The sequence below is a fragment of the Bombyx mori genome, chromosome 16, assembly GCF_030269925.1.
Source record: "Bombyx mori chromosome 16, ASM3026992v2".
Classification (NCBI taxonomy): Eukaryota; Metazoa; Arthropoda; class Insecta; order Lepidoptera; family Bombycidae; genus Bombyx; species Bombyx mori.
Window position 1 is genome coordinate 4,005,796 of NC_085122.1, and position 27,034 is coordinate 4,032,829.

The 27,034-nt window shown below is 36.6% G+C and overlaps 1 protein-coding gene across 2 annotated transcripts in view; it reads left to right on the forward strand.

The window, feature by feature from the left end:
* Positions 1 to 27,034, forward strand: part of LOC101743550 (fructose-bisphosphate aldolase) — a 230,034-nt gene that overhangs the window by 29,130 nt on the left and 173,870 nt on the right. The window contains exon 2 of one of the 2 annotated variants that reach the window (XM_038016293.2): positions 9,560 to 11,088. The exons of the other annotated variant lie outside the window; for it this stretch is intronic. Within the exon in view, the coding sequence (XP_037872221.1) occupies positions 9,560 to 10,850 (1,291 nt within the window). The 3' untranslated portion in view covers positions 10,851 to 11,088. Of the gene's footprint in view, positions 1 to 9,559; positions 11,089 to 27,034 lie in introns of those variants that run through there. 2 annotated transcript variants of the gene reach the window in all.

Consider the following 27,034-nt stretch of genomic DNA (forward strand, 5'->3'; position numbering starts at 1 on the left):
TCTTAGGTAGCGACATTTACTTTGTAGATGTCTATGGACTCCGGCAACCACTTTACACCAGGTGATATCGTTCACTTAGCAATGAAAAACAAAAAACAATGCAAAGTAACATGACATCACAGGATATCATGCTCCCTTGCACTCGACTCAATTCGCCAGCTTCCGTATTCAATTTATTTAATCTCTGCTCGCACGGCAACTGTTGGCTAAGCGCTTGACTCTGTCAGTACTGTGTCAGTGTACTCTGACTTCGAACGTGCAGTGTGCTTAGTGCGAGTTTTTTAACGTTCTCGATAGCGTCAAAGTTAGCTCATATTTGTATGGAATGGGATCGTTTGCCTACGTTTGCCGCTAGGGGCGCTGTTCCAACTGCATACAAAATTGGGCTAACTTTTACGCTATCGAAAACGTTAAATAACTCGCACTAAGCACAGAGGTCACTGCTGTCAATATAACCAGCGACAAGTGATAGGTTAACATAGACAAGGTGATTTACTGTTATGGAGTGTAGAGCTAAGGAGCACAGTGTGTATAAAAAAGTTTACGTCGAAAAATTGCCAATTAGCTTGGCGTAGCCGAGAGAGAGAGACAGAAAACCGTCTTTATTAAACTGCAATTTGTAAAATCTATCTTCACAGTTTTTTTTACAAGTATTCGACATAACTCTTCCCTTATTCGGAATACATTAAACTAATGCGATCTAAATTATCACTCGCTACCAAACTGGTTGCTAACACCGAATGTCTCTTCCAAAATATGCATTGTTCCTAAATCTGCCTATTTCTGCCGTGGGGCCGCCGTTGTAACTATACTGAGACCTTAGAACTTACATCTCAAGGTGGGTGGCGCATTTACTTTGTAAATGTCTATGGGCTCCAGTAACCACTTAACACCAGGTGAGCTCGTCAACCCATCTAAGCAATAAAAAAAAATCTTATTCACCCGTAAACCAATAAATCAATCACAGTAATTAAATTTACGGTGTCGATCGTTCGCTAAAACAAGGCGTACAATTACAAGTATCACATTAATTACTTTTACGATGCGTTAATTTCGTATGTAAACTAGAGATTTATGTACTCAAATTAATTATGTATGAGATTTACGTTTGGCATTTTAATTTTCAACAAAATTGCTCTACAGCTGAGGAATCCAAACAATTTTTTATGTATATTTATACTTATAAATGTTTAATATAACATAAATAAATTATGCTTTGAATAAAGTATGCATGCTTTTAGTATACAATATGAAATGTTAATGAATGTAATATAGATGCAAAATCTGAAGTAAATGGAAAAAAAAACAGCCTATTTATATAAATAGGTATTGTTTATATGACATGTTCTCCGAATTTTAGTATTTTTGTTCTCATAAACATTAAAATGATTTTAAAGCACTTAATTAACTTTGTTTTATAAAATTTTTTTAAGACGATTATAAAGATGGCGTCCGGTGTATAAAGGGAAAACCCAAGCCATTGCTCGAAATATATTTTTTCGTTTTCACACTTAATAATAATGACCAAGCACTTATCTATCTATTCAGTTCTAAAAATACGATATTTATAATAAAGATATCCCATTCATTAATAAACAGTATCGCACCACAAAAGAAGTATAGCAAAAACCAGAATAAAAAGGCCACAGAAGTTTTTTTATCCATATTATGATTTGTACACAAGAATGAAACGAAAATAATTATATTTATTGTATTAACAACTCCGTTTCTATATATCCCAATCAAATTTTGTTTAAAAAAAAGCATGCATAGCTCACATATAAATGAAACCTTCTGGAGTATTCCATTTCATACCCAGGTTAATCGAACAAATATATAATAATGTTTATCTCTTTTAAGTGTCGCTTTTCATCGAATGTCAAAATACGACACCACTAAAGATGTTTTCCCTCCAAAAAAAAAAACATTCAAATGAAATATAACAGAACACGTTTCCTATTCTTAAAACCGATTCGCAGAAGACGCGAGTCTGTCACCGCTATTTTGATACATAGATTTTTACTGCTAATAAAATAAAAAATAAAAACTAAGGAGCAATATTTATTTGAGTTATAACGTTTTAAAAGTCTTGACACAGTTCTTTTGGAGTTTTCCGGATGAGTTCGTTTAATAAATACGGTACAGCGTTGCGAAATTGGCACAGATGTAAAATATTCCTGAAACTGTGCTTTTTGCACGATGTTAATTAGTGCTTCGGTGTTGACAGTATAATGACGTTGTTTATATCATTGTTCGTAGATGGGCTTAGCCGATCTACTAATAAACGGCTATCAAGCCCTATAAATGTCTTAACATGAATGCGGCTTCTCTTGAGATGTGAGGGCGCCACAATGAGGCAAATTGTGGCTCGGAGCATGCTATACTATTGTTATTAAGTAGAATAGAAGAAGCTATGGATTCTTAAGATAATCTTTAAAGACTAAACAAAAAGAAAATTTAGATTGGAAAGTCTTTATCTTTTTTTTAAATTAATGACGCAACAAATTCTTTGGATGTTTCGAGAACATCGTCGAGGAGCGACACGCGAAAACTTCAAAAATGGCGTTCATTTAAATTTTCATCGAAGCCCCCAAAAATACATAAATCCAAACAAACGCTCTAACGTTATTTAAATAAAACGAAAGTGTAATATTTTCTCGTTGAAATGTTTATTTTCATTAGCGTTTTGAGCGATGATGGCTTCCGAATTAAAACGAACATAATTTCGGTCTCGTATGAAAGAAAGAAAAAAAAATCACAAACGACCTCTCTGTGTTCGCGTGATCGTGGAATATAAATAATATATTAATCACGATGCGTTTAATTTATTTTATTATTATTTATTTTATTTATTTATTTATTACAAAAACATACAATTTTAATCATAATAACAAATATTGAAACGATGTTATCTGCTGTAGTCATAGACTGTGTTGCAGATAACAACGCCAACCCCTACACACAACGAACAATAACATATAAATTTAAATATTTCATAAACACATTATAATAATTAATTTTAAATACAATTATCAAATCAATACAATATTATTTCAAAATCTAGAAGTACAATTAGTGTATGTGTGTGTGTGTGTGCGTGTGTGTGTGTGTGTGTGCGTGTGTGTGTGTGTGTGTGGGTGTATGTCTGAGTGTATGTGTAGATGCGTGTTAATACCTAATATATAAATTGCTCATTACCAAAATGTGTAATCTACTCCAGTAATTCTTCCATATCTTCGTATGTAAGGGAGAAAAGCCATCTATCAATGATAATTTTAACTTCTTTAGAAATAAGTGGGTAAATATTTAGTAATTTATTTATCTTGTTGTACAGAATAGAGCTTAAATACCTATAGTGAGACCTGACTACATTATAATTTGCTACATAGATTTTGCACACTCTGCCCTGACGACGAGTTTGCGAACAGATATTAGGGTCAAAAACGAGTTCCAAATGTTTACGTAACAATGTGCTCCTAATAAAAGATTGTCTAACTCGAGGCACTTTGCAGATATCATACAATTCCTCCGTTGGAAACCTTATTGGTTTTTTAGATATTACTTTAAGCACGGCTCTCTGTGCTCTTTCCAATCTAAGTAATAATCCTTTCCTACAGCCTCCCCAAACGACAATGCAATAGGTTATGACAGAGTGTGCCAAAGCATAATAAACCATTTTCAGTATGTGGAGATCGCTTGATGTTCTTAGCTTCCGAAAGACAAAGATAAGCTTTCGTACTTTTCCAACCAAATCATTTATATGCTCTTGCCAAGATAGGGTGCCGTCAATTTTTAGACCAAGATATTTTACAGCATTAGTTCGTGAAATTTTTGGACAAAGATCATGTGTGTTCGTTTCTGAATGGCATTGATGAACAGTCAAGGAAAAGGAAAGCGGTGGCTGCGATACATTCCTCGGAGAGAAGGTAACAAATCTAGTTTTTTCCATATTAAGGGTCAACAAGTTAGTTTTAAGCCAATCAGATACTGTCGCCAGCGCTTCCTCTGCACATAAACGCGTCTCTATCCAGTTATCACCATGAACAACTACAGCTGTGTCATCAGCGTATGTAACGATATTTGTATTTTTAATTTTTAACAAGCAAAGCTCGTTTATGTACAGAAGAAATAGGGTAGGCCCAAGGACACTGCCTTGCGGGACACCGTAAGTGACAGACGCTTCTTCACTGGTGGTATTATCAATGGTGACTATTTGTGAGCGGTTAGACAGATAGCTTTGAAATATTTTGAGTGAGTGTCCCCTGATACCAATGACTTCCAGTTTACTCAGCAATATAGGTACAGATACAGTGTCATTATTTATTTAAGCACAAAACGGTTTTTTTTTTTTAATTTTTTTTTTTCTACCTAAGCTGAGAGCCTTGAGAGGCTATTTCAGCGTAACCCTAACGTTTGTAGGTGAGCTCACGAGGCTCAAACCTGATGACGTTGCTAACACGAACCCTAGCAAGAGCCGTGCTTCGCAGAATCTACCACCGGATCGGAAACGCAACCCACTGAGAAGATCCGGCGACAAACTCAGTGGGCTACAAAACGGATTAGTAAAAAGGAGGCAAGAAGCAAAACTCGACGCAGCCAGTTTTCTTTTATACCAAGTTAAAATCGTTTATCTTGTACAACCTTTATTTAAGACTGTTTACGTGTTTAATGATCAATTATTTTAAATCTTAAAACTGTTTTCAACTTAGAAGTGTGAGCGTAAGAAACTCAATGAAGCATATATGTATGTCGGAGAAGCCACAATTATTAACACCGTCGTCAGATCTCGTAGGGGCGATTAGGATAATCTAGCTAAGAGAAATATTAGGGTCGCGGGTTCCAGTCCCACATCGGGCAAACATTCGTGTGATCAACAATTTTCTTTGATTTTGTCTGGGTATTTATTATCTATACGTTTAAACTTATATAAATATGTACGTCAACCTCCGCTACCCATAACACGGGGAATCCTCTTTTGGGGGCCGGATTAGCGTGCGTAATTTATTCCCAACCATTTATCTATTTTTCTTTTATGATTCTTTTTACTGGTGCTAGGACGTCTTGTGAGTCCGCACGGGTAGGTACCACCACCTTGCCTATTTCTACCGTGAAGCAGTAATGCGTTTCGGCTTGAAGGGTGGGGCAGCCGTTGTAACTATACTGAGACCTTAGAACTTATATCTCAAGGTGGGTGACACATTTACGTTCTGTAACCACTTAACAACCAGGTGGGCTGTGAGCTCGTCCACCCTACTAGACAATAACAAAAAAATCTATTTAAAATTCAGCCCATCAATGAGATCCGCCACACTAATTATTTTGCAGATGAACTTATTTCTCTTTCTATTCACAAACGCCTCAAGAATTCAGCTTGTTAGATTGATAATGAAAAATCTTGCACCGGATGCATACATACATACAAATAACTCATTAGTTTTTCAAATGATTTAATAGTCGTTTGCCGAAGGTCAATCTTCCAATGTCAATACAAGGCCGCTATGATAATGCAGGAACAATCTGGACTTGTGATGCGGGGAAAGGCCGTAATGAGCTATCATCCAGATCTGGAAACCTCGCCCACATGTCCTGGTGAAACTGGAAAGGCCTTCGGGCCAACAGTGATCCTACAATCATAAAAAAAAATCTGGAAACACAGACGAAATGAGAAAATTCATAATAAAAAAATTACATGTGTGCAATTCACACGTGGTAGAAGTGAAACCTTCCAAAATTAAAATACAATTATCCTAAACGTCTTAAGTATATGTAAAATTTTGTCATTAGTAAATAATTGTATGGTAGCGCCCTCTGTGAATTGATATTTTAATTTCACGTATAATTCTAAATTAAAATTCACTACAAGAGCTTTCATACACACGTTAGTATTAAAAAATCTCACAGATGGCCCGGTATTAAATAGTATGTATATTTCTGTCTCATTCTTTGCTGGCTTCATCCTACACATTTTTGTATTTGTGTCTCTTACCTGTCGTTTTTTCCGTTGCATCCGGTTTGAAATCACAACGATTCTAGAGAAGTTTTCACTTCAAAAATCTCACAGATGGCGCTGTATTAAATAGTATGTATATTTCTGTCTTATTCTTTGCTGGCTTCATCCTACACATTTTTGTATTTGTGTCTCTTACCTGTCGTTTTTTCCGTTGCATCCGGTTTGAAATCACAACGATTCTAGAGAAGTTTTCACTTCAAAAATCTCACAGATGGCCCGGTATTAAATAGTATGTATATTTCTGTCTCATTCTTTGCTGGCTTCATCCTACACATTTTTGTATTTGTGTCTCTTACCTGTCGTTTTTTCCGTTGCATCCGGTTTGAAATCACAACGATTCTAAAGAAGTTTTCACTTCAACAATAGTTGTGTGTATTATTTATTAAATTCCGTTTTGTCTACTGCGCCTTTATCTATCTTCGGTGTGGAGGTAAAGTCTACGTCCTTGCCTTGAATACGATAAAATTATTGTGAAATAAATATAATTGAACGGCTCTGAAAATATTATGTGTGTTGATTTAAATTGATATGTTCTGATTGAGGCTGAAGCGTTGGAATGTTCAAACAAAATTCTTGGTTTACGTTTTACGATTGTAAGATTAATTAGTTTTATTTCGTTTATGTCAATGATCAAACAGTTCGTACACTTTACGGAAACAGTAATGCGTTTCGGTTTGAAGGGCGGGGCAGCCGTTGTAACTATACTGAGACCTTAGAACTTATATCTCAAGGTGGGTGGCGCGTTTACGTTGTAGATGTCTATGGGTTCCAGTAATCACTTAACACCAGGTGGGCTGTGAGCTCGTCCACCCATCTAGCAATAAAAAAAAATTGTTTTATTTCGTTTATCTCAATATTTTACGGAAACATGACTACTAAGTTATTGACCTCACTAATTCGTGATTTGCGGATGCGTAAAATTCGTTTCCTAAATATAACAAATCGATACCGTGCAATACAATTTATCTAATACAATAATAAGCGGAACTGTTTTAATTAATGGAAATAACGATATCCGTGTTCAAAAGACTCCCCCCCGCAGGTGTTCTTCAAAATCAACCACTTACTGGTGGTAGGACCTCTTAAGAGTCTGCGCGGGTAGGTACCACCACCCCGCCTATTTCTGCCGTGAAGCAGTAATGCGTTTCGGTTTGAAGGGTGGGGCAGCCGTTGTAACTATACCTGAGACCTTAGAACTTATATCTCAAGGTGGGTGGCGCATTTACGTTGTAGATGTCTATGGGCTCCAGTAACCACTTAATACCAGATGGGCTGTGAGTTCGTCCACCAATCCATGCAATAAAAAAACACAAAGGAAAAATATCGAAAAATTCAAATTTATACTAAAATTGAAATTACTCGAACAATTCAAAACTATAAGCAGCACTTAACAGTGGCTCGACCCACTAATTTTATTGTAATTACATTACTAGGTTAATTGTTTTAAAAATTGTTTCAAATAAAGTGATCTTAACGGTAACATGCCCAAAATTACAAACTGTAAACTAAAGTCAATGATAATGAATGTATAATTTTATTTGACATTCAACTAATGACGCCGGATGGGAGGAATAGGCGATCTGCTACAAGCTATCTTATTGATTTGCGCAAAAAAAACCGATCATACAACGAATTTTCATAAATATAATCTTGTTAATGAAAAATGAAACTCATACGTATGTAAATAATATATGAAATGACTGTTGTTGATGTGAATACAACAGGAAATACTGAAAACCGGTAGTAAATATTAATTTATTATTAACCTTAAATGTTATGTTTGAGACACTTTTCGTTCACTATCTTTTTGCTGATGGTAGAACGTATTCTTTCCGGATGATACCACCAAATTTTGCAGCACAAATATTTCGACTTCAAAACTATCACATATGAGTCGTCTATTATCAAAGGTGGCAATCTGTGCATATGGACAAAAAAATGTTATTGATATGTCAATACAGATTGATTTGAATATAATCGTCTCCTTCAAAGAATACGGTTCAAAACCTGCATTAAATAAAGGTTAATACTTAACCTGTTATTTATCTAAGATGTCGTTCAGAAGAGTTTTGTGACTGCCAATGGAATACAAAGTCAATAATTCGTTTTTCTGATTTACCAATAATTGTCCAAAAGTCACATTGCCGGCTTTGATAATAGTCGACTCATATTCCTCTTTGAAGGGCGGTACAGTTACGCAATAAGATTGAGACATCGACCTCATGCCTCTATAAAGTCCAGTGGACACGACTAGATTCATAGTTAACATGTCACATCAATACAAAACAAACACTTAGTATACTTGAGTAAATACGTCGGATTTCCAAATAGCCAAAACGCGTATAGCATTGCATGTACCAAATTAATAGAATTATTCAAGCATTACATTAAGTAATTCAAGTTTGCTGTTCGTTATGTTTGGTTTTGTAAGCTGCGGCAGCCCGGTTTTAATATCGTGTCGAGGATTTTGTAAGAAATTGTTAATGTTTATTTACAATACAATCCGTTTATATATTGTGATGGTATATAATTTTTCTTGGCCTTATATGTATTAATGAATATAATATAGTGAGTTATATCCGGACGTCATTTCAAATAAATAAAAATGAATTGCTGTTCGTTAGTCTCGCTAAAACTCGAGAACGGCTGGACCGATTTGGCTTATTTTGGTCTTGATTTATTTGTGGAAGTCCAGTGAAGGTTGAAAAGGTACATAAATGAATGAAAATGTTCGGAATTAAATAAAAATAACATTTTTGTTTTTCCTTTGATGTGACCTCCGTCGGGCGGATTCCTTTTGTTTGTTTTAAGTTTATATTATACAAAAGCTTAGGTATTTTATTTATCGATTGAGGCACTACGAAGTCTGCCTAAATTTGTAGATCAACTATTCTTACAGTTTCCCGTGATGTTTTGTTTGTATTTTTTATGCAGTTCCGAGTATCTCACATAGTCTAAGCAAAGTAGGTCTCGTCCTAGTAAACGGGTAATCCTAATATCCTAAAGCACACTAGTACAGATTACATTAATGAGGAGAGACCGAGCGTCTTACGAAAGTAACTTGCGCATAATCTGTGAGCACATCGCCTTGTGAAATTATATTACTGGCACAATGCAAACCGTAAGGTCACGGCTTCGCTGGCGGTAGATAGTATTATAGATAATACCGAGAACTGTTACTAATCGTTTAAAATTAGAAATGTAGCGGGAAAATAATTTAATTTCATTGTTTTTTTGTTTTTTTTTTTTTTGTAATTAAATATAAAATTACGGAAAATACATTAACTAAGAATAATGTGGTGGCTGTATACCACATAATTATAATACACTTTTATAATTAAAAAAAAAAAACGATATGTCTTACGTTTAATTGAAGCCTTCATATTCGATTGTGGCAAGGTTTCATACAGTAGTGTCAACATTATGAATAACCTCACGAAATAGCCCTGTATTTGACGGCACACGCCCAACTCGACTCGGCCGAGTAAACATGAGCCGGCCCCAGCAAACACGAGTCACGTACTCAACTAGATTTATCTATTGTTACAGGTTCGTCATCAATCTTCTGGCGACGAATCTATTGACTACTTCATTGTTGGCGCCCGCGCTCTTCGGCGAGCATACGACGAAGAAAAACGCCAGTCTGTGGGTGGAGGCAGGCGACTCGGCGGCCTCAGCCTGCAGCCTGTCAGCCCTGTTGTCCGTAATGCTGATTTCACTCGACCAGCACCACGCCGTCACGGATCCTCTTCGCTGCCACACCCGTCTCTTACAGCGTCGTCCAAGCTCGCTCTGCGCCGCCACCTGGGTCGCCGCGGCATCCGCAGCCGCAATTCGAGCTACCATCGCCGTGTTCCACTACTACTATCCGACCGAATCAGCGCTGCAAGGTATCCAGCTCGCCTATTACGTCGTGTACTTGATATTGGGAGTGATCGCACCGATAACTATAGTTTGCGTCATGTACGCGAGAATCTACCGTGCGGCGCGCTCGTCTGGATTACGAGCTCGTGCGAACGGTGCCAGTGCTCTGCAGTTACACGAGCCCCCGCCCCCCCTTCCGAACCTCATCGAAGAGGGGGAAGGAGAGGGACTCACACTTAGAATAGACGGATCAGAAGACGTAGCGTCCGGAGAGCACGATCGCAACAAATTTGGACCGTTTCTGTTACCACCGTCAGAGAGGCCAGTCCGTTGCCCATCTGTTGCCAGTCTACGGAATTCCCGCACTAAAGATGGAAAGTCGAACGAAGATCTGAGGAAGGGATTACCGTCTGTTAGTTCGGCACCATCACTCGCTGCCCCTCTCTTGGCGGTGCAGCAACGGACCCCTCAGACCTCACACAATGGATCTAGAATAACATCGATACGATGCCGCATTTCAAACGCCTCCCTGTTCCGTTATAGAGAAGAATCTCGTGCGGCTCGCGTCGGTTTGCTGACGGGGGCGTTGGCCATGCTGCACGTCCCGCATGCCGCAGCCGCCGTGGCCTCCGCCGCTGTCCCCGGGCTGGCTGATTGTGCGCGCACCGCATCGCTCGCGTTACTCCTGCTTGCCTCTGCGGCTTCACCGTTCCTGTTTGCACTACGTTCGCGCCGGGTGCAGCGTGAGGCTCGGCGTCTGTTCGTGCCTGAGAAGAGCGCTTGGGAGAGAGCATCGGCGTCCGCGTCGTCTGCGGCGGCGGACGGGCAACGCGCTAAGGCCGCTTTGGAGTTGCTGCGGACATTGTCGCCGAGCAGCGGAGAGCCAGCGCCGGACAGCTCGGCGGAGTCGGGTCCTTGCCGCGGCTCGTTCAGCTCTGGGGGCAGCACGCAGCTCTCGTCAGCTTCGGACGAGTGACCGCCGCCCCGCCCGCGGGTGCGCTTCGCCCCGCGACCCACCGCTCTACTCATCTGTGATACTAGGATAAGCAGCACCGCGCTCGGCGCGACCGTCAGACTGATTTAGTTATTAAGTTAATTTATTGTGTCCGTACGTACCTTACCGCTAAGCGGATTAATGTTTAGAAACTTACCTGAATGAATAGTAAAAAAAAGAACAATATGTAAATGAAAATAAATTCGTATCGAAGTTATAATGCCACTGTTTTAATACCTCTGCAACCTTCCGTATAACGCAAATGATCATAGCACTATTCAATACATTGATAATATTTTCTGGTGGTAGGACCTCTTGTGAGTCCGCGCGGGTAGGTACCACCGCCCTGCCTATTTCTGCCATGAAGCAGTAATGCGTTTCGCATTCGCAGCCGTTGTAACTATACTGAGATCTTAGAACTTATATCTCAAGGTGGGTGGCGTATTTACGTTGTGGATGTCTATGGGCTCCAGTAACCACTTACCACCAGGTGGGCTGTGAGCTCCTCCACCGATTTAAGCAATAAAAGAAAGAAAAAAATTACTTTATAAAAAAAAGAACAAACAATTCAGACATAAATATCACTCTAATGTTGCACAGATTCATAAATGAAAGTAAATTATAATAGTGGTAGTCAAAGTACACACCAAAGTTTTACACTAGGATTTCGAAGGGTAAGAAAATCATTATAGAATATAATTGAGGCTTCGTCTTCATGCTCCATAATGATAGCAAATGAAAGCAAACTTGATGATAAGTAATTCAATAAACTAGTGGTCCCGCAGTAGTCGAAATTCGACTATAATTAATTGAAATTGTAAGTTTGTACACTATTATGATTCTATTGTCAAGGAAAATTATACTTCTTTAATCACAGATTTCGTCAATACTATACTTTAGACAAATATTAATAAAGAGAAAACAGTATTTAATCTATTCTCAATTTGACAGACTATAACTGACAGACTGCAAAGAAAAGTTTGAGAATAAATAGTATGCATGCGTGTGTGTGTCAAATACATAGTAGTGTGTGTAATGTTTTCTTTATTGATTTAATGTATATTTTATGCATTATTTAAAAAAAATATTAGCATTGTGCACTTCTTCTTTATATTCTGTATAAGTGTGTAAAATTTCATACTCCTCCATCCGCGCAATTTTCGTAAAAAGGGATACAAAGTTTTTCCTTCACGTATTAATATATAGATAGGCAGAACATTCAACAAAAAATACACGCTCAGATTAATACGTGTGTATGCAAAACACATAATGGCTAAATATATAATTGTGTAATTATGTTAACATCTGGATCCAGCGTGAGAATGATGCAATGCAAATTGAACCACAAACGTAGGGCATAATAGAAAACTGTTTTATTGAACATCACAAAATCTATACATACATACATACATATAAATAAAAATTGAGTGTCTGTTTGTAATATTGAAATAACCGCTTTTTACTACATGCATATGAATATACATATATACGGTACATATGGTGTATAAAAAATAGTATTTTTTACAATTTTTGTCTGTCTGTCTGTCTGTTTGTTCCGGCTAATCTCTGGAACGGCTGGACCGATTTTGACGGGACTTTCACTGATAGGTAGCTGATGATATAAGGAGTAACATAGGCTTTACTTTTTTAGACTAGCTTCGCCCCGCGGCGTCACCCGCCGTACGACGGGACATAGCATCGCGGGACTCAGCTATCAATAATAAAATTTAATGTTTCCGAAGCGAAGCGAGGGCGGGTCGCTAGTATAAAATATAGGGTGTGGTAACTCTATATCTACAGTTTTAATACAATACGGACGAAGAATACAAAAAAAAGAAAAAGTCACTTAAGAAAATATTGTAAGACTAGAGAATTTATTAAAACTAGAGGTCCCGCAGTAGTCGAAATTGGACTATAATTAATTGGAATTGTAAGGTTGATTGTATTTTATACTTCTATAATCACAAATTTCGCCAAGACTACACTATAAAAAATATTAACAAAGACAAACCATATTCTATTCTCAATTTGACAACAAACGTCAAGAACAAAAGTTTGACAATAAATAGTATGCACGCGTGTATGCGTCAAATACATGGTATGTAGTGTGTGTAATGTTTTCTTTATTGATTTAATGTATCTTTCATGCATTGTTTTAAAAAAATATTGGCATTGTGCACTTCTTCTCTATACTCTCTATAAGTGTGGAAAATTTCATACTCCTCCGTCCGCGCAATTTCGTAAAAAGGTCTACAAAGTTTTTGCTTCACGTATTAATATATAGATGATCAACCATTTAAACATCACTACACATTATAAAAAGTCACAATAATATTTATTTAGCCACGTCTGTAGCAAATTGTGTAACAGAAAGACAATTGCAGCGACAATTACACACGTTCTACAATAGAAGGGATTTAGAATGTGCAAATATCTACACTAAAAGTTTAGTCTATGCATATAGGAGATTTAAGATATTGACAACCGAAATTAAGCCCAAAATCAATGCTCTTTGCGTCCAAATTAGGATAAAATACAATCGAAACCGCAAGCTTATTAAGTCTACGAACTTCTTCCTGGTGTTATGTAAACGATCGAGGAGCCATTGTCCATTGTCTAATTCTCAGTAGTGATAACGAAATGAATATAACCAATGACTGTAAGAGAGGACGCGGAATGCATACATACTGTTGCTGTTTTGAATCAACAAAAAACATAGGAATACCATATTGTCCAGTACAGAGCTGGACATAGGTTGTACCTTTATTTGCGTAATTGCTGGTGGTAGGACCTATTGTGAGTCCGCACGGGTAGGTACCACCACCCTGCCTATTTCTGTCGTGAAGCACTAATGCGTTTCGGTTTGAAGGCGGGGCAGCCGTTGTGACTATATTGAGACCTTAGAACTTATATCTCAAGGTGGGTGGCGCATTTACGTTGTAGATGTCTATGGGCTCCAATAACCACTGAACACCAGATGGGCTGTGAGCTCGTCCACTCGTCTAAGCAATAAAAAAAAACCAACACAGTCAGATGGAAAAACGACATTTAAAATTCTTTTAACGATAGTTTTATGGCATAGACGCGTGAACGCCTACTCACTGGCAATTGGTATTAAATGATTTCGGAGCATATCGCGTTTATGGAAATCGATGGAGACGCCAAAACTACCACTTACCTCAAGACATGGATTTGAAGTCTCAACTGTATTGCGTAACGGTCGCTCCGCTCTTAAAACTGGAAGACATGAATGTTGCGGGCTTGCTATATGTCGTATCACCACTAAAATCCATTCCGCGAACTCAGTACTTTGTGAGTAATGCTTAGAGAACTCTTAGTCGCCTTTTGCAAAACAAATGGGGAGGGACTAAGAATAGTCCTTTTTTTTTGAGTATTTATTTGTTTTTAATTTTGATGGGCTGTAAGGTCACAGCAAAGTCAAGTTAAACTTATGGTGAAATAGTGTAAGGAGGCTTTTACTGTGATTTTTTCTTTGCAGAAAATCAAGGCCTGTTTGGTTTGGTCACGAGGCCCTATCTCAAATCTCTCGCCACTGGCCTTCAGAGGGCGAACATTTATTTGTAGCTATTCCACTCTTCAAATTAACTGGCGATTCGCGATTATTAGTTTCAAATTCTCAATTAAATTCCTACATCATCTTTAACGATATGAAATGATGAATTGAGTCAAAGCGTGTTATTCTCTTCTGATAAAGAATGCATTGACATACATAATGGCACGGACAACGATTACGTATGAACTTTTTGCGATATACCAACGCAAGATAATAAAATCTCAATAGAAGTAAATGCGAAAATTATTTTTTACGATTCACAATAAAAGCGAATTACGGTTATGAAATTGAAAACCGTTCGTTGGTCAATGCTCTCAAGAGTTTCCACATCAAAATTCTGTAAACAGAGGCATGAATTTTTAATACTTTCATTAATTGTAATATATCCTCTCCTAAGTCGGTCTCTTCATTGCTGATCGTGTCTAGCTTGAAGCGCCGATCGCCTGATGCACCATGCCTCTCCACATCTTTCTGTACTCGGCGGTTTTTGCAGCTTCGGTTATTTGCAGGCCGGTGAGCGTATTTACCAGAAATATGTCATACCATGTCAATATTGTTATAAAAGTCCAAACGTCGTCGTGGCCTAAAGGATAAGACGTCCGGTGCATTCGTGTTGAGCGATGCAACGGTGTTCGAATTCTGCAGGCGGGTACCAATTTTTCTAATGAAATACGTACTCAACAAATTTTAACGATTGACTGGTATGATGCAGGCATAACATCATGTAATAAAAATCAAATCCACAAAATTATAATTAACTTAATTGATGGAAAAAAATCGATTGTCTGTAAAGTCCGTTTACTGACGATAGTTGAACGTGACAACGTCATAAGAAAATACCGATGGAATTGTTTCATTTTTCAAAAGAAAATTTTAATTTTATTTCTTTGATAGATATTTTGTATGGATATAGAGAAGGAGGTAAATGGAACTCACTATTGAATTGATCAAGTTACATTTATTTCTACGCATAAATACAATTATGTCAAATTTTTTTTACAATATGCTTCGTTGCCTCTCGTTGCGCGCTCTCGCTTGCACTTCAAGCCTTAAATGGAACGCCTCAGAGAGAGGTAACGCCGCATGAGTCATGTTTTTTCGTGCGTGTAGCCGGTTCCATCGAATTATAAGACGTTGTCACGTCAAAAAAAAACGGAATCCTAGTGTGTTTGTAAGCCTTGGAGTGGCCTTGGAGATAACTGATCCAGGCTACAGGAATTCTAGCAAAGAAAACTCTGTGCACATCCCTCTCTATTTTGCCTTAGGCGACAACACGTGTTCGGGCCAAAGGTTGTCAAGAATAAATGCGCAAGATTGCTAAGTTGAATCTGGACAAAATTCGTTAATACTTTTTAATATAAACAATAGACTCATGTGGATCACAACGACACGTGGTCTTCACAACGACACGTGGTCTTATTAACGTCCGATGACTCATTCGCGAATGTATTTTATTCCCAAAAATATCACAAAAGTGAATTTTGAGTTTGTTTTTGATCATTGTTTCGTAGATTTTGATCGCTAGGTTATATTAAGTTCAAGGATAACAACTGTTAGGAACTTGTTTAATAATCAGTTTTACCTCTTAAATGTCTTTAGAGCGATCACAGTTTTCAAATCTCTTCTATTATACCTACATAACATAGCTACCGCTACATATATTAAAACTCACGGCTTGAACTTCATTACATACTTTGTGTAATGAGGCTAATTTTTTAAACGATTACACCGGCTACTATAATATCCTTCGAAGTCAAAAACGCACAGACGCTATAAATGGGTACGCTAAAAAAAAAGGAATAAGAGTTATATATTTATCTATCTTGCTATTTATATATCTTACTCCTTTTTTTGTGTCAGATCTGCAATTCTGGCGGTCGAAATCCAACAGATCAGTCAATTTGGGGTATGATATTCCATCAGTTCCGACTCACAGCGACTATCGCTTCAGCAACTTTGATACTGAGGTAAGCGCAGATCTAGTCTGAACAGGACATTGGATTTCTTCCTCTATAATTTGATCAGATATTTGCCCTATAATTTTCAGATAACGATCTTTCTCTTTCTCTTTTAGATAGCTCATAATCGGGCACGTTGAAGCAAACACGGAAGACTCGTGCTTAGTTAAGCAAATCCTCTGAAGCATTTAATTGAAGATGCTCTCCGTTGTCCCGATTTTTGACGTCCGTGACCTTAACCTTGATTTTGTATCGATAATAAGACGTCACTTGGAATTATTCGTATCCCGCACTTTGTATTGCCCTTCACGAGTTCAAGCCGATAGCAATAGCAGTGATAATACTGCGTATAACACGTAAATGTTACACGGATCGTCCAATGGAGATAATGTAAGCGGTGGGCGCGTCATTCATTCAGACTGATAACTACTACAGTAAATATTGTAGTATTGATAACAAGAACGACAAATACGTGTGTGTTAACCGAGTAAATAATTAACGGTTTTGTTTAAATAAACATTTTGATTCATATTGATATAATATTTTGTTGGGAGCGATTGGAGAAATTTCGTTCTGACAAAAAACAAGTAATATTTCGGTAGTATTAAAAAATAAAAAAATATATTAAAATTTTCAGTCAAGTTCTTTAAATTGCTTAGTACAGATGTTTCGTGACACGACTGATTAATCTAAAATAATAAATAGACATGCTATGACAAAAACCGACTTCAAATAGAAAAAGAAAAAGATATTCCAAACCAAATTAATGTATACTAAAAACAATAATCATGGAAATTGACTGTGAATTCCGCTGCCCACTTTGAGACCAATAAATTCCCGGGGGAGGCGTGTCGGCGTTAAGGGGGGTAAGAGACGGGTATAGAAGTAAACCAGCCTGATGGGTGATGGAAATACCATTATTGAATTATATACATAGATTAATACGTGAAGGAAAAACTTTGTATCCCTTTTTACAAAAATTGCGCGGACGGAGGAGTATGAAATTTCCCACACTTATAGAGAATATAGAGAAGGAGTGCCGAATGTTAGTATTTTTTTAAATTAAGGCCAAAAAACACATTAAATCAATAAAAAAAACATTACACACACTAGCATGTATTTGTCGCACATACGTATGCATACTATTTATTTATTGTCAAACTTTTGTTCTTGACGTTTGTGGTCAAATTGAGGATAGATTAAATATTGTTTGTCTTTATTAATATTTTTCTGTAGTGTAGTATTGGCGAATTAGTGATTATAGTAGTATAATAATAAGTCTTTTACATATAATCATAATAGTGTACAAACTTATAATTTCAATTAATTATAGTCGAATTTCGACTACCGGGGGACCGCTAGTATACATAGATATGTGGAAATGATAAATGGATCATCATCATCATTCATTCCTATTACCCTCTGCTGGGGGCACGAATCAAATCCTTCCATCTACATCGGTCTTGGGCAGTCTGTTCTAGTTCCTCCCACGTCATGTTCAAGACCCCTAGCTCCTGCTCCACCGAGCGACCAAGTTGTTCTGGGGCGGCCTCTTCCTTTTGCCAGACACTTTCCAGGTCAGTGGCGTCTTTGATAGATGGGTATCGGGCTTTCTTAATATGTGACCAATCCAATGCCACTTCCGCGTAAGGATCTCCTTCTCCATTGGTGTCTGCTTGGTGATAAATATATACTTACATTTAATAGATAGAGAGGTGCTATAAAACTCTCGACAAACATCTGTGACAGGTTCCGTTTCATTTTCAATCTTCTGTCTTCTTTTCTCTTCAATCTTATTTCTTGGAAGCTTTTCTCTTCCGTTCTTCATTTAAGATATGAGTTCTAAGTCTCAGTTTTATAAGACAACGGCTGCCCCGTCCTTCCGACCGAAACGCATTACTGCTTCACAGTAGAACTAGGCTGGATGGTGGAACTTACCCGTGCGGACTCACAAGAGCTTTTACTACCAGTAAAGGGGGACTTGCTGTTGTAACTATACCTTACAACTCATATCTCAAGGCAGGTGGCGGCATTTACGTTGTAGATGTCTATGGGCTCCGGTAGCCACTTAACACCAGGTGGCCATGAGCTTGTCCACTCAACTAAGCAATAAAAAAAAGTTAGTATCCTTCCAAGTATACAGGCCGGTCCACCATCAATCAGTACTAGTATTAAATAGTCCTACTCCAAATATTATTTTTCATTTGAACCCTACTAAAAGCCAAATTTCACGAGGAACATACTCATTCAAAACATTTTCTTAATAGTTTGGTAAAATAGTCCCATTAAAAAGTAAAAACTGCCTAATTTTCCAAAACACTTGATTTTCAAACAGGATTATTCTAAAAGAACTTTCCGAAGAAATTATTTTACATTTAAAATGAACAATTAATGGTTATTTAAACATGAGATTGCAGCGTTTTACGTGAAAATGTATTACGACTTTAATACATAAACAAATTCCTAAATAACTTTCTCGTCTAAATTTCATTACGCACAGTAATATTGATTTTGTAGAACAATCTATTTATAAATTTGTTTATCACGTTTCTTTTTTTTGTATTTGATTAATCAAAATTAAAGCCAATCAAAGATATTAAAAACATGATAAACAAGACTTATAAATAGATTGTTCTACAAAATCAATAGTAAAACTCTCACTGTAATAATTTATTTATGTTAATGTAGCAAAATTTAAATGACGTGAACTGATTTACCATAGATTAAATATGTATTTTCGCTTCTGTATGGCTGTATGGCTGTGTGACGTGAATTGTGTTTCTGAGATTTCATCGTATGTAGTAAACGTCAGGTTTTTTTTTTTTTAAATGGAATGTTTTTTTTTTCACCAGGCCCTCTTATTTTTTTTTTTTTTTGTATTGCTTAGATGGGTGTACGAGCTCACAGCCCACTTGGTGTTAAGTGATTACTGGAGCCCATAGACATCTACAGCGTAAATGCGCCACCCACCTTGAGATAAGTTCTAAGGTCTCAGTATAGTTACAACGGCTGCCCCACCTTTCAAACCGAAACGCATTACTGCTTCACGGCTGAAATAGGCAGGGTGGTGGTACCTACCCGCGCGGACTCACAAGAGGTCCTACCACCAGTACAAAACCAGTACCGTAGGTGAGCACGGGCTCTGTCAGGAGGTATGTAATATTTACATGTACCTGCCAATATTTAATTTATGCATTGTGAAGAATTTTATTCGTGATAATAGGCAAGCTGCTATACAGGGTGCAAGTTCTAACCTATTATATATGAAATCATCGAGGCAAGCTAAGATTTTATTATATTTTGATGTGTGTACGCAATGTAGACGTCTGCCGTGATCAATATAAGTTTTTAAGACCAGTTAGCTCCTATTATTTATGGCAGTCTGGTACTTTTGATTTTTGCGTATTTTATATGCGCGTTGATGCGCGCGCATATGAGCACACAGAAGACTTCTAGTACTAGTATTCGTATCCCGAAACCACCTCAAAGTGAATGCCAGTGTGCACCTTGAGACATGAGGCTAAAGTCTTAATTAGTTTGGAGTAACAGAAAATAAAATTACTCTACTAACAGCATGTGATTCATTGTTTTGTTTCACAACAAAAATAGGCTAGCCACTCAAAACTGCAAGCTAAAGAGATGCTCGTAATGCAGAAGCGAATTAGATGCGATTGCTTATTCCGTAAAAACTACAAGCATTTTCACTATGAACTGTTGTACTATAACAAATATTTAAGACAACTAAAATTATATTACATCTAATTTGCTCCAATATGTATTTGGTATCTATCAGTCACCAGTATTTGAATTCAACAACTATTTTTACTCTTACTGCTTTTAATGAACGAAGTGATTCCAATCGGGCAAAATACCAATAAAGAATGTATTGCGATATCTTTTTCGAAGACCCATTCTAACTAATTCTACCTGACAAATACAGTCCATCGTCGATATTCGGTTTTCAAATTTACTTGGGTTTCGTGGAGTCACTGACCTTTTCGCCGCGAAAATTATTGTTTTCTTTATTAACACATTTGCTGTCCAGTTTTCAATTATTTATCTGAAAAGAAATTTAAAAACACCACACCATTTCTATTCGTCATTATTTAATTCAATTAAAAGATCGTTTTCACTCTCAATATTTTATCGTGCATGGATATAAAAGTGTAATAATATGAGAATGTTTTACTATTAATAGTCTTAGTGAAAGTGATGTTTATTTATTGCGTTCTTATAAAGTTTTCTATTTTTATAACTGTTGTTATAAGTGTTGATGATTATATTGGTTGGGGGAGGCTTATGTCCAGCAGTGGACGTCTGTGGGCTGATATAAGAAGATTGTAATGGTGAGTTTAATAGACGGCAATGCTATTCGGAAACGAAAATATGTGGTGTCGGGAACCCTCAGTGGTGGCTACGGCTTTTCTTACCGTATTACCGAAGCTGCGACAAGTTACGGGAAAGTGTTGAATGTAGGTAGAGCAGAACCATTCTTTGTGACGAACCTTGGGGGGGGGGGGATGATGGTGACCATCCACCAAATGGTCTGTATGCTTGGTTGCCTTCGAAGACAATAAGAAAATTGCATTTCCCTTCCATTTTAACGGCCGTCTGGTGTAGTGGTAAGTGACATGGTCAATACACAAGGAGGTCGCGGGTTCGAATCCCGCCAAGGGAAGATGTTTGTATGATAAATGTCTTTTCAAGGGTTATGGATGTATATTTAATATATGTATGTGTATAGTAAAAATCTTACATTTATTTCCGTTATCTGGTACCTGTAACACAAGTTCTTTACGAACTTATCACGGGACCAGTTAAAGTGGCGTGATTGTTAGTAAATATTCATTATTTACATATTTATTATTTAAATTCAGTTGGCTTAAAATTTATGTTTCACGATTACCGAGTAGGTCTTAGTCTTAATGATTCCTATTAAACCACGGTAGTACACAGTATAAGAAATTAACTTTAATACATAATATAATAGTATAAAAACGCAATAACGAAAAAAAAAATTTAAAAAAAATGACTTTAATTCAGTTTATTTAATTGTTAATAGCAGTGCTTTTATTGCTTTCAAATACTAATTAAAACTTTAAAGTTCTTGATTCGGTGTAAACACACATTTACTAAAACTGTACTGTTACATAATTATTCTATGTACTGATTGACTTGTAACTATTTTAAATAGTTACTAATAATACATAATAATACAAAACCAAAACACATAAACAAATACCAAAAACCAAAAGCATAATTTAACGTATAATTTTAGCACGTTTTAAACATAAGCAACCGCGTAATTTTAAACATTTTAGCGCGCTTTTTATGAACCTGACTTTAAACTATCCTTGGAATCTTTCAATGTAATTTCGACCAACATCAAGACTGCCAATTATTAATCTGAAAAATACATACCAACAAGGGCCGATTTTTTTTTATTGCTTAGATGAGTGGACGAGCTCACAGCCCACCTGGTGTTAAGTGGTTACTGGAGCCCATAGACATCTACAACGTAGACGCGCCACCCACCTTGAGATACAAGTTCTAAAGTCTCAGTATATGTAGTTACAACGGCTGCCCCACCCTTCAAACCGAAACGCATTACTGCTTCACGGCAGAAATAGGCAGGGCAGTGGTACCTACCCGCGCGGACTCACAAGTGGTCCTACCACCAGTAAATTGATGAATGAACCATGATAATACAATAGTTTTTAATAATTTCGCCATAAGATCTTGTTACCAGGATAAAAAAAACAGAGGACACTTATAGTCACCCAGTTGGGACGGGGTTCCCTTTGCTGTATTTTTTTTGTATTAAGTAACGATGAAACAAAAAAATAGTCAGTATTAAATAATTAAACTTTAGAACTTATATCTCAAGGTGGGTGGCGCATTTACGCAGTAGATGTCTATTGGATCCAGTTACTACTTAACACCAGTTGGGCAGTGAGCTCATCCACCATTCTAAGCAATAAAAAAAAGAACGAATGAACAGATACGAACAAAGTTGGTATTGCAGATATTAAAAAAAAGTAGGCAGCGGCTTGGCTCTGTCCCTGGCATTGCTGAAGTCCATGGGCGACGGGTACCACTCGCCATCAACTGGACCGTATGCTCGTGTCTGTCTGTAAGGGCAATAAAAAAAATAAATTACGATAAGGAACTCCGTACCAAAAACTTATTAATTTTATATAGTTCTACTACATTTTTATAGTCTCATGTTATTAATAGGCTTTTATTAGCTTCAGACGTATGTATGTTAGTATGTAACGGAATCTTTGAACATGATTTTGACCCCCTTCAAAACGTCGGATTAACGCGAAATTTGGTATACTTATTAAGGGCCGATGACAATTAAATATTTAAAAAAAAATTGAAAACATTTAAATTCAACTAAAAATAATAAATAAATTATAGTTTAAAAAAACTAACAAAATACGCTTTTATAGAAAATATGATTTTATTGTAAAAAAGCGTGAGGTGCTTTTCAGGATATTATCAAAATAACCCTTCTACTCATATCTGTTCATAAAATATTTAAAACTACAGATACCGTGCACCTCACGCTTTTTTTACAACAAAATCATTTTTTCTTACACTATTTTTAATTGAAATTTATTAAAATTTATTTTCTATTATAATTTTTAGTGGAACTTTCTATAAAAGCGTATTTTTTTAGTTTTTTTTTTAAACTATTATTTATTTTTAAATTCTATTAACTTAATGAATATTGTAAAAATATTCGAGCGACAGATGAATGTTAACAAAATGAGAGCGCTCACACGTTAACAGATGACAATTAAAAAAAAAAACTACAAAATAATTGAAATTTCAATGTTTTTGTCTGTCCGTCTATAAGTCTCGGTACTTGCATATTGTAAAGTTATTATTACACTGCACGTACCAAAATCGAGGCCACGGGGTTGCGTTCGAATTGATATGCACTCATAATTGTTTGCAGAGTTCAAGGTAGCTGCGCCATCACCTCGGGACGTCTGAAGATTACACCGATAAACTCTTGCTCGTGTTTTAATTTCATTGAGAGACAGACTATTTCAGAGCTTGTTGCCGGGCGGCTAATGAAGAGTTAATTTCCATTTACCAAACACAATTTTGCTAATGCTTAATGAGCTCGTACTTTTGAAGCTATCAGTACTCGTTTTCATTTGTACACCTTTGAGCGCGAACCGTCGATAGATAGACTCTATACTAAGGCGTGTAAATTGCAGAGCGTCGAAATATCGACTATTTTCGCAGTTACATTATAGGTATTAGGTATCGACCTGTACGGATCATTCAGAAACATAATTAAAATAAACGCAGTCCTTCGAATTGCAAAGTATAAATACTATGAAAGAAAATAATCAGTGCGATATAAGCTATGCATTTATGAGATATTATTTGGATTTTAATGTCTTTGCCAATTTATATTCAGATAGCTAGAACAGTAGGTTTGTTTTTAACTGATACCCTGCTATTCACTTTGGACTAAATCATATCCATTTAGGATATCATTTAACCCTTTGAACACGAGCCGTCGATAGATCGACTCTCTATTAATGCGTATAAAGTGCGGTGCGTCGGGATACCGACTATTTTCGCACTTTAAATAAATAGGTATTAGGTATCGACCTGTACGGTCTGAGTCTTAGCGCGCAAATTTATAACGTTTTTAATAAGTTAGTAACATTCATAATTATTTTGCTCTGAATATAACATTGATTTTAGTACTGTTTTTCTAAATTAAAGTTTTTTATAAGGTAATTTTTATTTTTTTATTTTAGCAAATTCTCCAAAATACCTATTTAAAAATAAGCCCAGCACTAAAAGGGTTGAGAACGCTTTACTCTGGAAGATTTACTTTTTTCACAATTTTCCTCTGCACTTTGTATTCTTTTTACCCAGCTTTGTCAATAAAAACTGTTTTGGAAACGCCTCTGCCAGGATTGGGTAAAATTAGTTCTATTTCTACTTAAAAATTTCAACAAATTTTACCATCTCTACGAATCACATACTTCGAACATTTTTTTGTTAATTTTAAATATATTTAAAAATTAATTACGTATATTTAAAAATAAATTACACCACCTCTCTCACAGACAATACAAAATACATACCCAAAACGTTCCCTAAAATCTAATTAACATCAATCACATTTTAAAGCAAAAAAAAAATGTTTCAAAATAATAATAATTGCTAAGTACATGCATTACGTCAATAATGTTTGTCGCAACAGACTTTTGAAAGTTTCGCAAATGAATTACTGAATTTGCGTCATTGGGCCACGTAATTCGTATATTTAGAATTATGGTTACAAGTTAAATAAAAACAAAAAAAAAAAACTTCTGCCTCCCACCGACTTCCATAATGAAGGACGGATTATATGTTCTTTCACAGCCCACCTGGTTAAGCGGTTACGGCCCATAGACATCCACAACGTAAATGCGCCACCCACCTTGAGATATAAGTTTTAAGGTCTCAATTATAGTTACGACGGCTGCCCCACCCTTCAAACCGAAACGCATTACTGCTTCACGGCAGAAATAGGCAGGGTGGTGTTACCCACCCGCGCGGACTCACAAGAGGTCCTAACACCAGTTATCTTCTAAGTTGGTCGCGATTCTGACTCTATAGTAGATTCAGCAAAGCACTGCTCTTGCTGGGGTTGGTGTCAACAAATCCTCTCAAGGTGAGCCCGTTAGCTCACCTACTGAAATAGCCTTCTAGGCTACCAGAGAACAGGTAGAGCAAAAAGTCTTGTGTAAACCGGTGTTAAGTGATTTCAGACCATAGCCCATAGATATAAGAACGCACACGCCACCATTCATTTTTAAGACATGAGAAGGAATGCATTATACCTTCCCTTCGTCGTAGAAATAGCTATGATGCTTGTACCTACTCATAAGCACTAAGAACACGTCCTGCCGTCAATAATTGCGCAAACTCATAAAAGCTAGTTTAATTTTTATTACACGAAATTATTCCTTTTACGTGGAAGTCGTTCGTTGAGACGCGTTAAGTACGTATTTCCTTAGGCGAATTTGTACCTGAATGCGGTATTATAATACAGATATAGTGACTTCGTTTAATACAATCACAGCGAGCGTCTTATCCCATAAGCCAAGACGACTTCAATACTAATAACAAGAAATAATTAGGCAATGTGTTGAAAGTGTTTTTTTTTTTCGCGCGTTAATGTTTATATTATTATTATGTTAAGCAAACTTCATTGAATTGTAAATTTGTGTGATTACAAGTTAGTTAACGTGTCCTCTCTTCAAATTTTCACTAAAAATAAATATATTTACAAAAAATTTTAAACCAGAAAATCAGATTCGCAATCAAAATAAAAAATGAACTTGTCAATAGCTAGCTATACAATTCGAATAGACGTAAAATTGATCGGTAATAATAATAATACTACTTCAATTAAAATTTGCAGTTTGGAAAATTCTCGAACGTCCATTGAGAAAACGCGGGTCATTGATTTCAGTGAGTCAACGGGCGCGGTATCTTGTCCGAAACGTTTTCATTAACTAAAAGACAGGTGACATGTTCTACTTAGATGCCTATTTTAGTTCATATTCTCAGAAGAAAATTTATTATGGTTAGTTTTTTTATTGCATACGTGGGCTGAGGAAACATATTCCGACAATACAATGGCGAGGCGTATTATACGACCATGTAGACCGGTCGTTTCAGATGGTCATATCTTTTGATGTGGTAGCTATGAAATTCCAAAAATGGACTACGTAAACCTCAATATGAGTGTTGGTTCCTCCAACCAATGACTACTAGGTTAGTTAATAAGTTAAAGTGTTTATAAAAAAAAAGAACACAAGATATTTGTTTGACAGATGCCTGAATCTCGCTTACGACATTTTCAAGATATGCTTGCATATGTACAAGTTCCGGGCCGTCGGTCTACCGAGCAATTGCACTTGCTCGGTAGAATATCTTCTCTACGTCGTAATACCCAAACCATTATGCAGGTACAACTTTTAGATCGTGAAATGAGATAGTTCCTCAAATCCTGCCCAAATTACCGATGCATTTTATTTAAGGCATTCAAATATTCTAACGCAATTCAGATACTTACCTCCTGTCTTAAGTTCGGTCACGATTTCTATCAGCAAGCTCCATCGATAAACACGAGAACTCATCCCTTCCTAAAATGTTCAATAAGTTTAAACTCGATTTGCTTATCGCATTTCGAATACTGTACAGTTTTATTGACCGTGTCAAAACTGAAGATATATTAAATTGATCACGCGATGAATTCTTTGAAGCTTAAAGTTAAGAAAAATCTTTAATCCTATGGCAATAAAAATATGGTTGTTCTTTCGTATTGTGCACGTTGAAAATCCATAGGTACAATGCCCAAGATACACTAAATATTTTGGACATAGACACTGACTTAGATAGGGAGATCAGTCCGTATCGCGAGTAACAGTAGACGCGATGTTCACGCGTTCACGTCATTCAGTAGACGCGAACTTCAACAATGAGGAACACAACTGTAATCGAAACTTATTGTTTTTATACACAGACTTAACATATTAGACAAAGAACAGCACTAGACACGTCCTTAATGATCCATCAGATCCAATAACCCATGCATTAGGTAC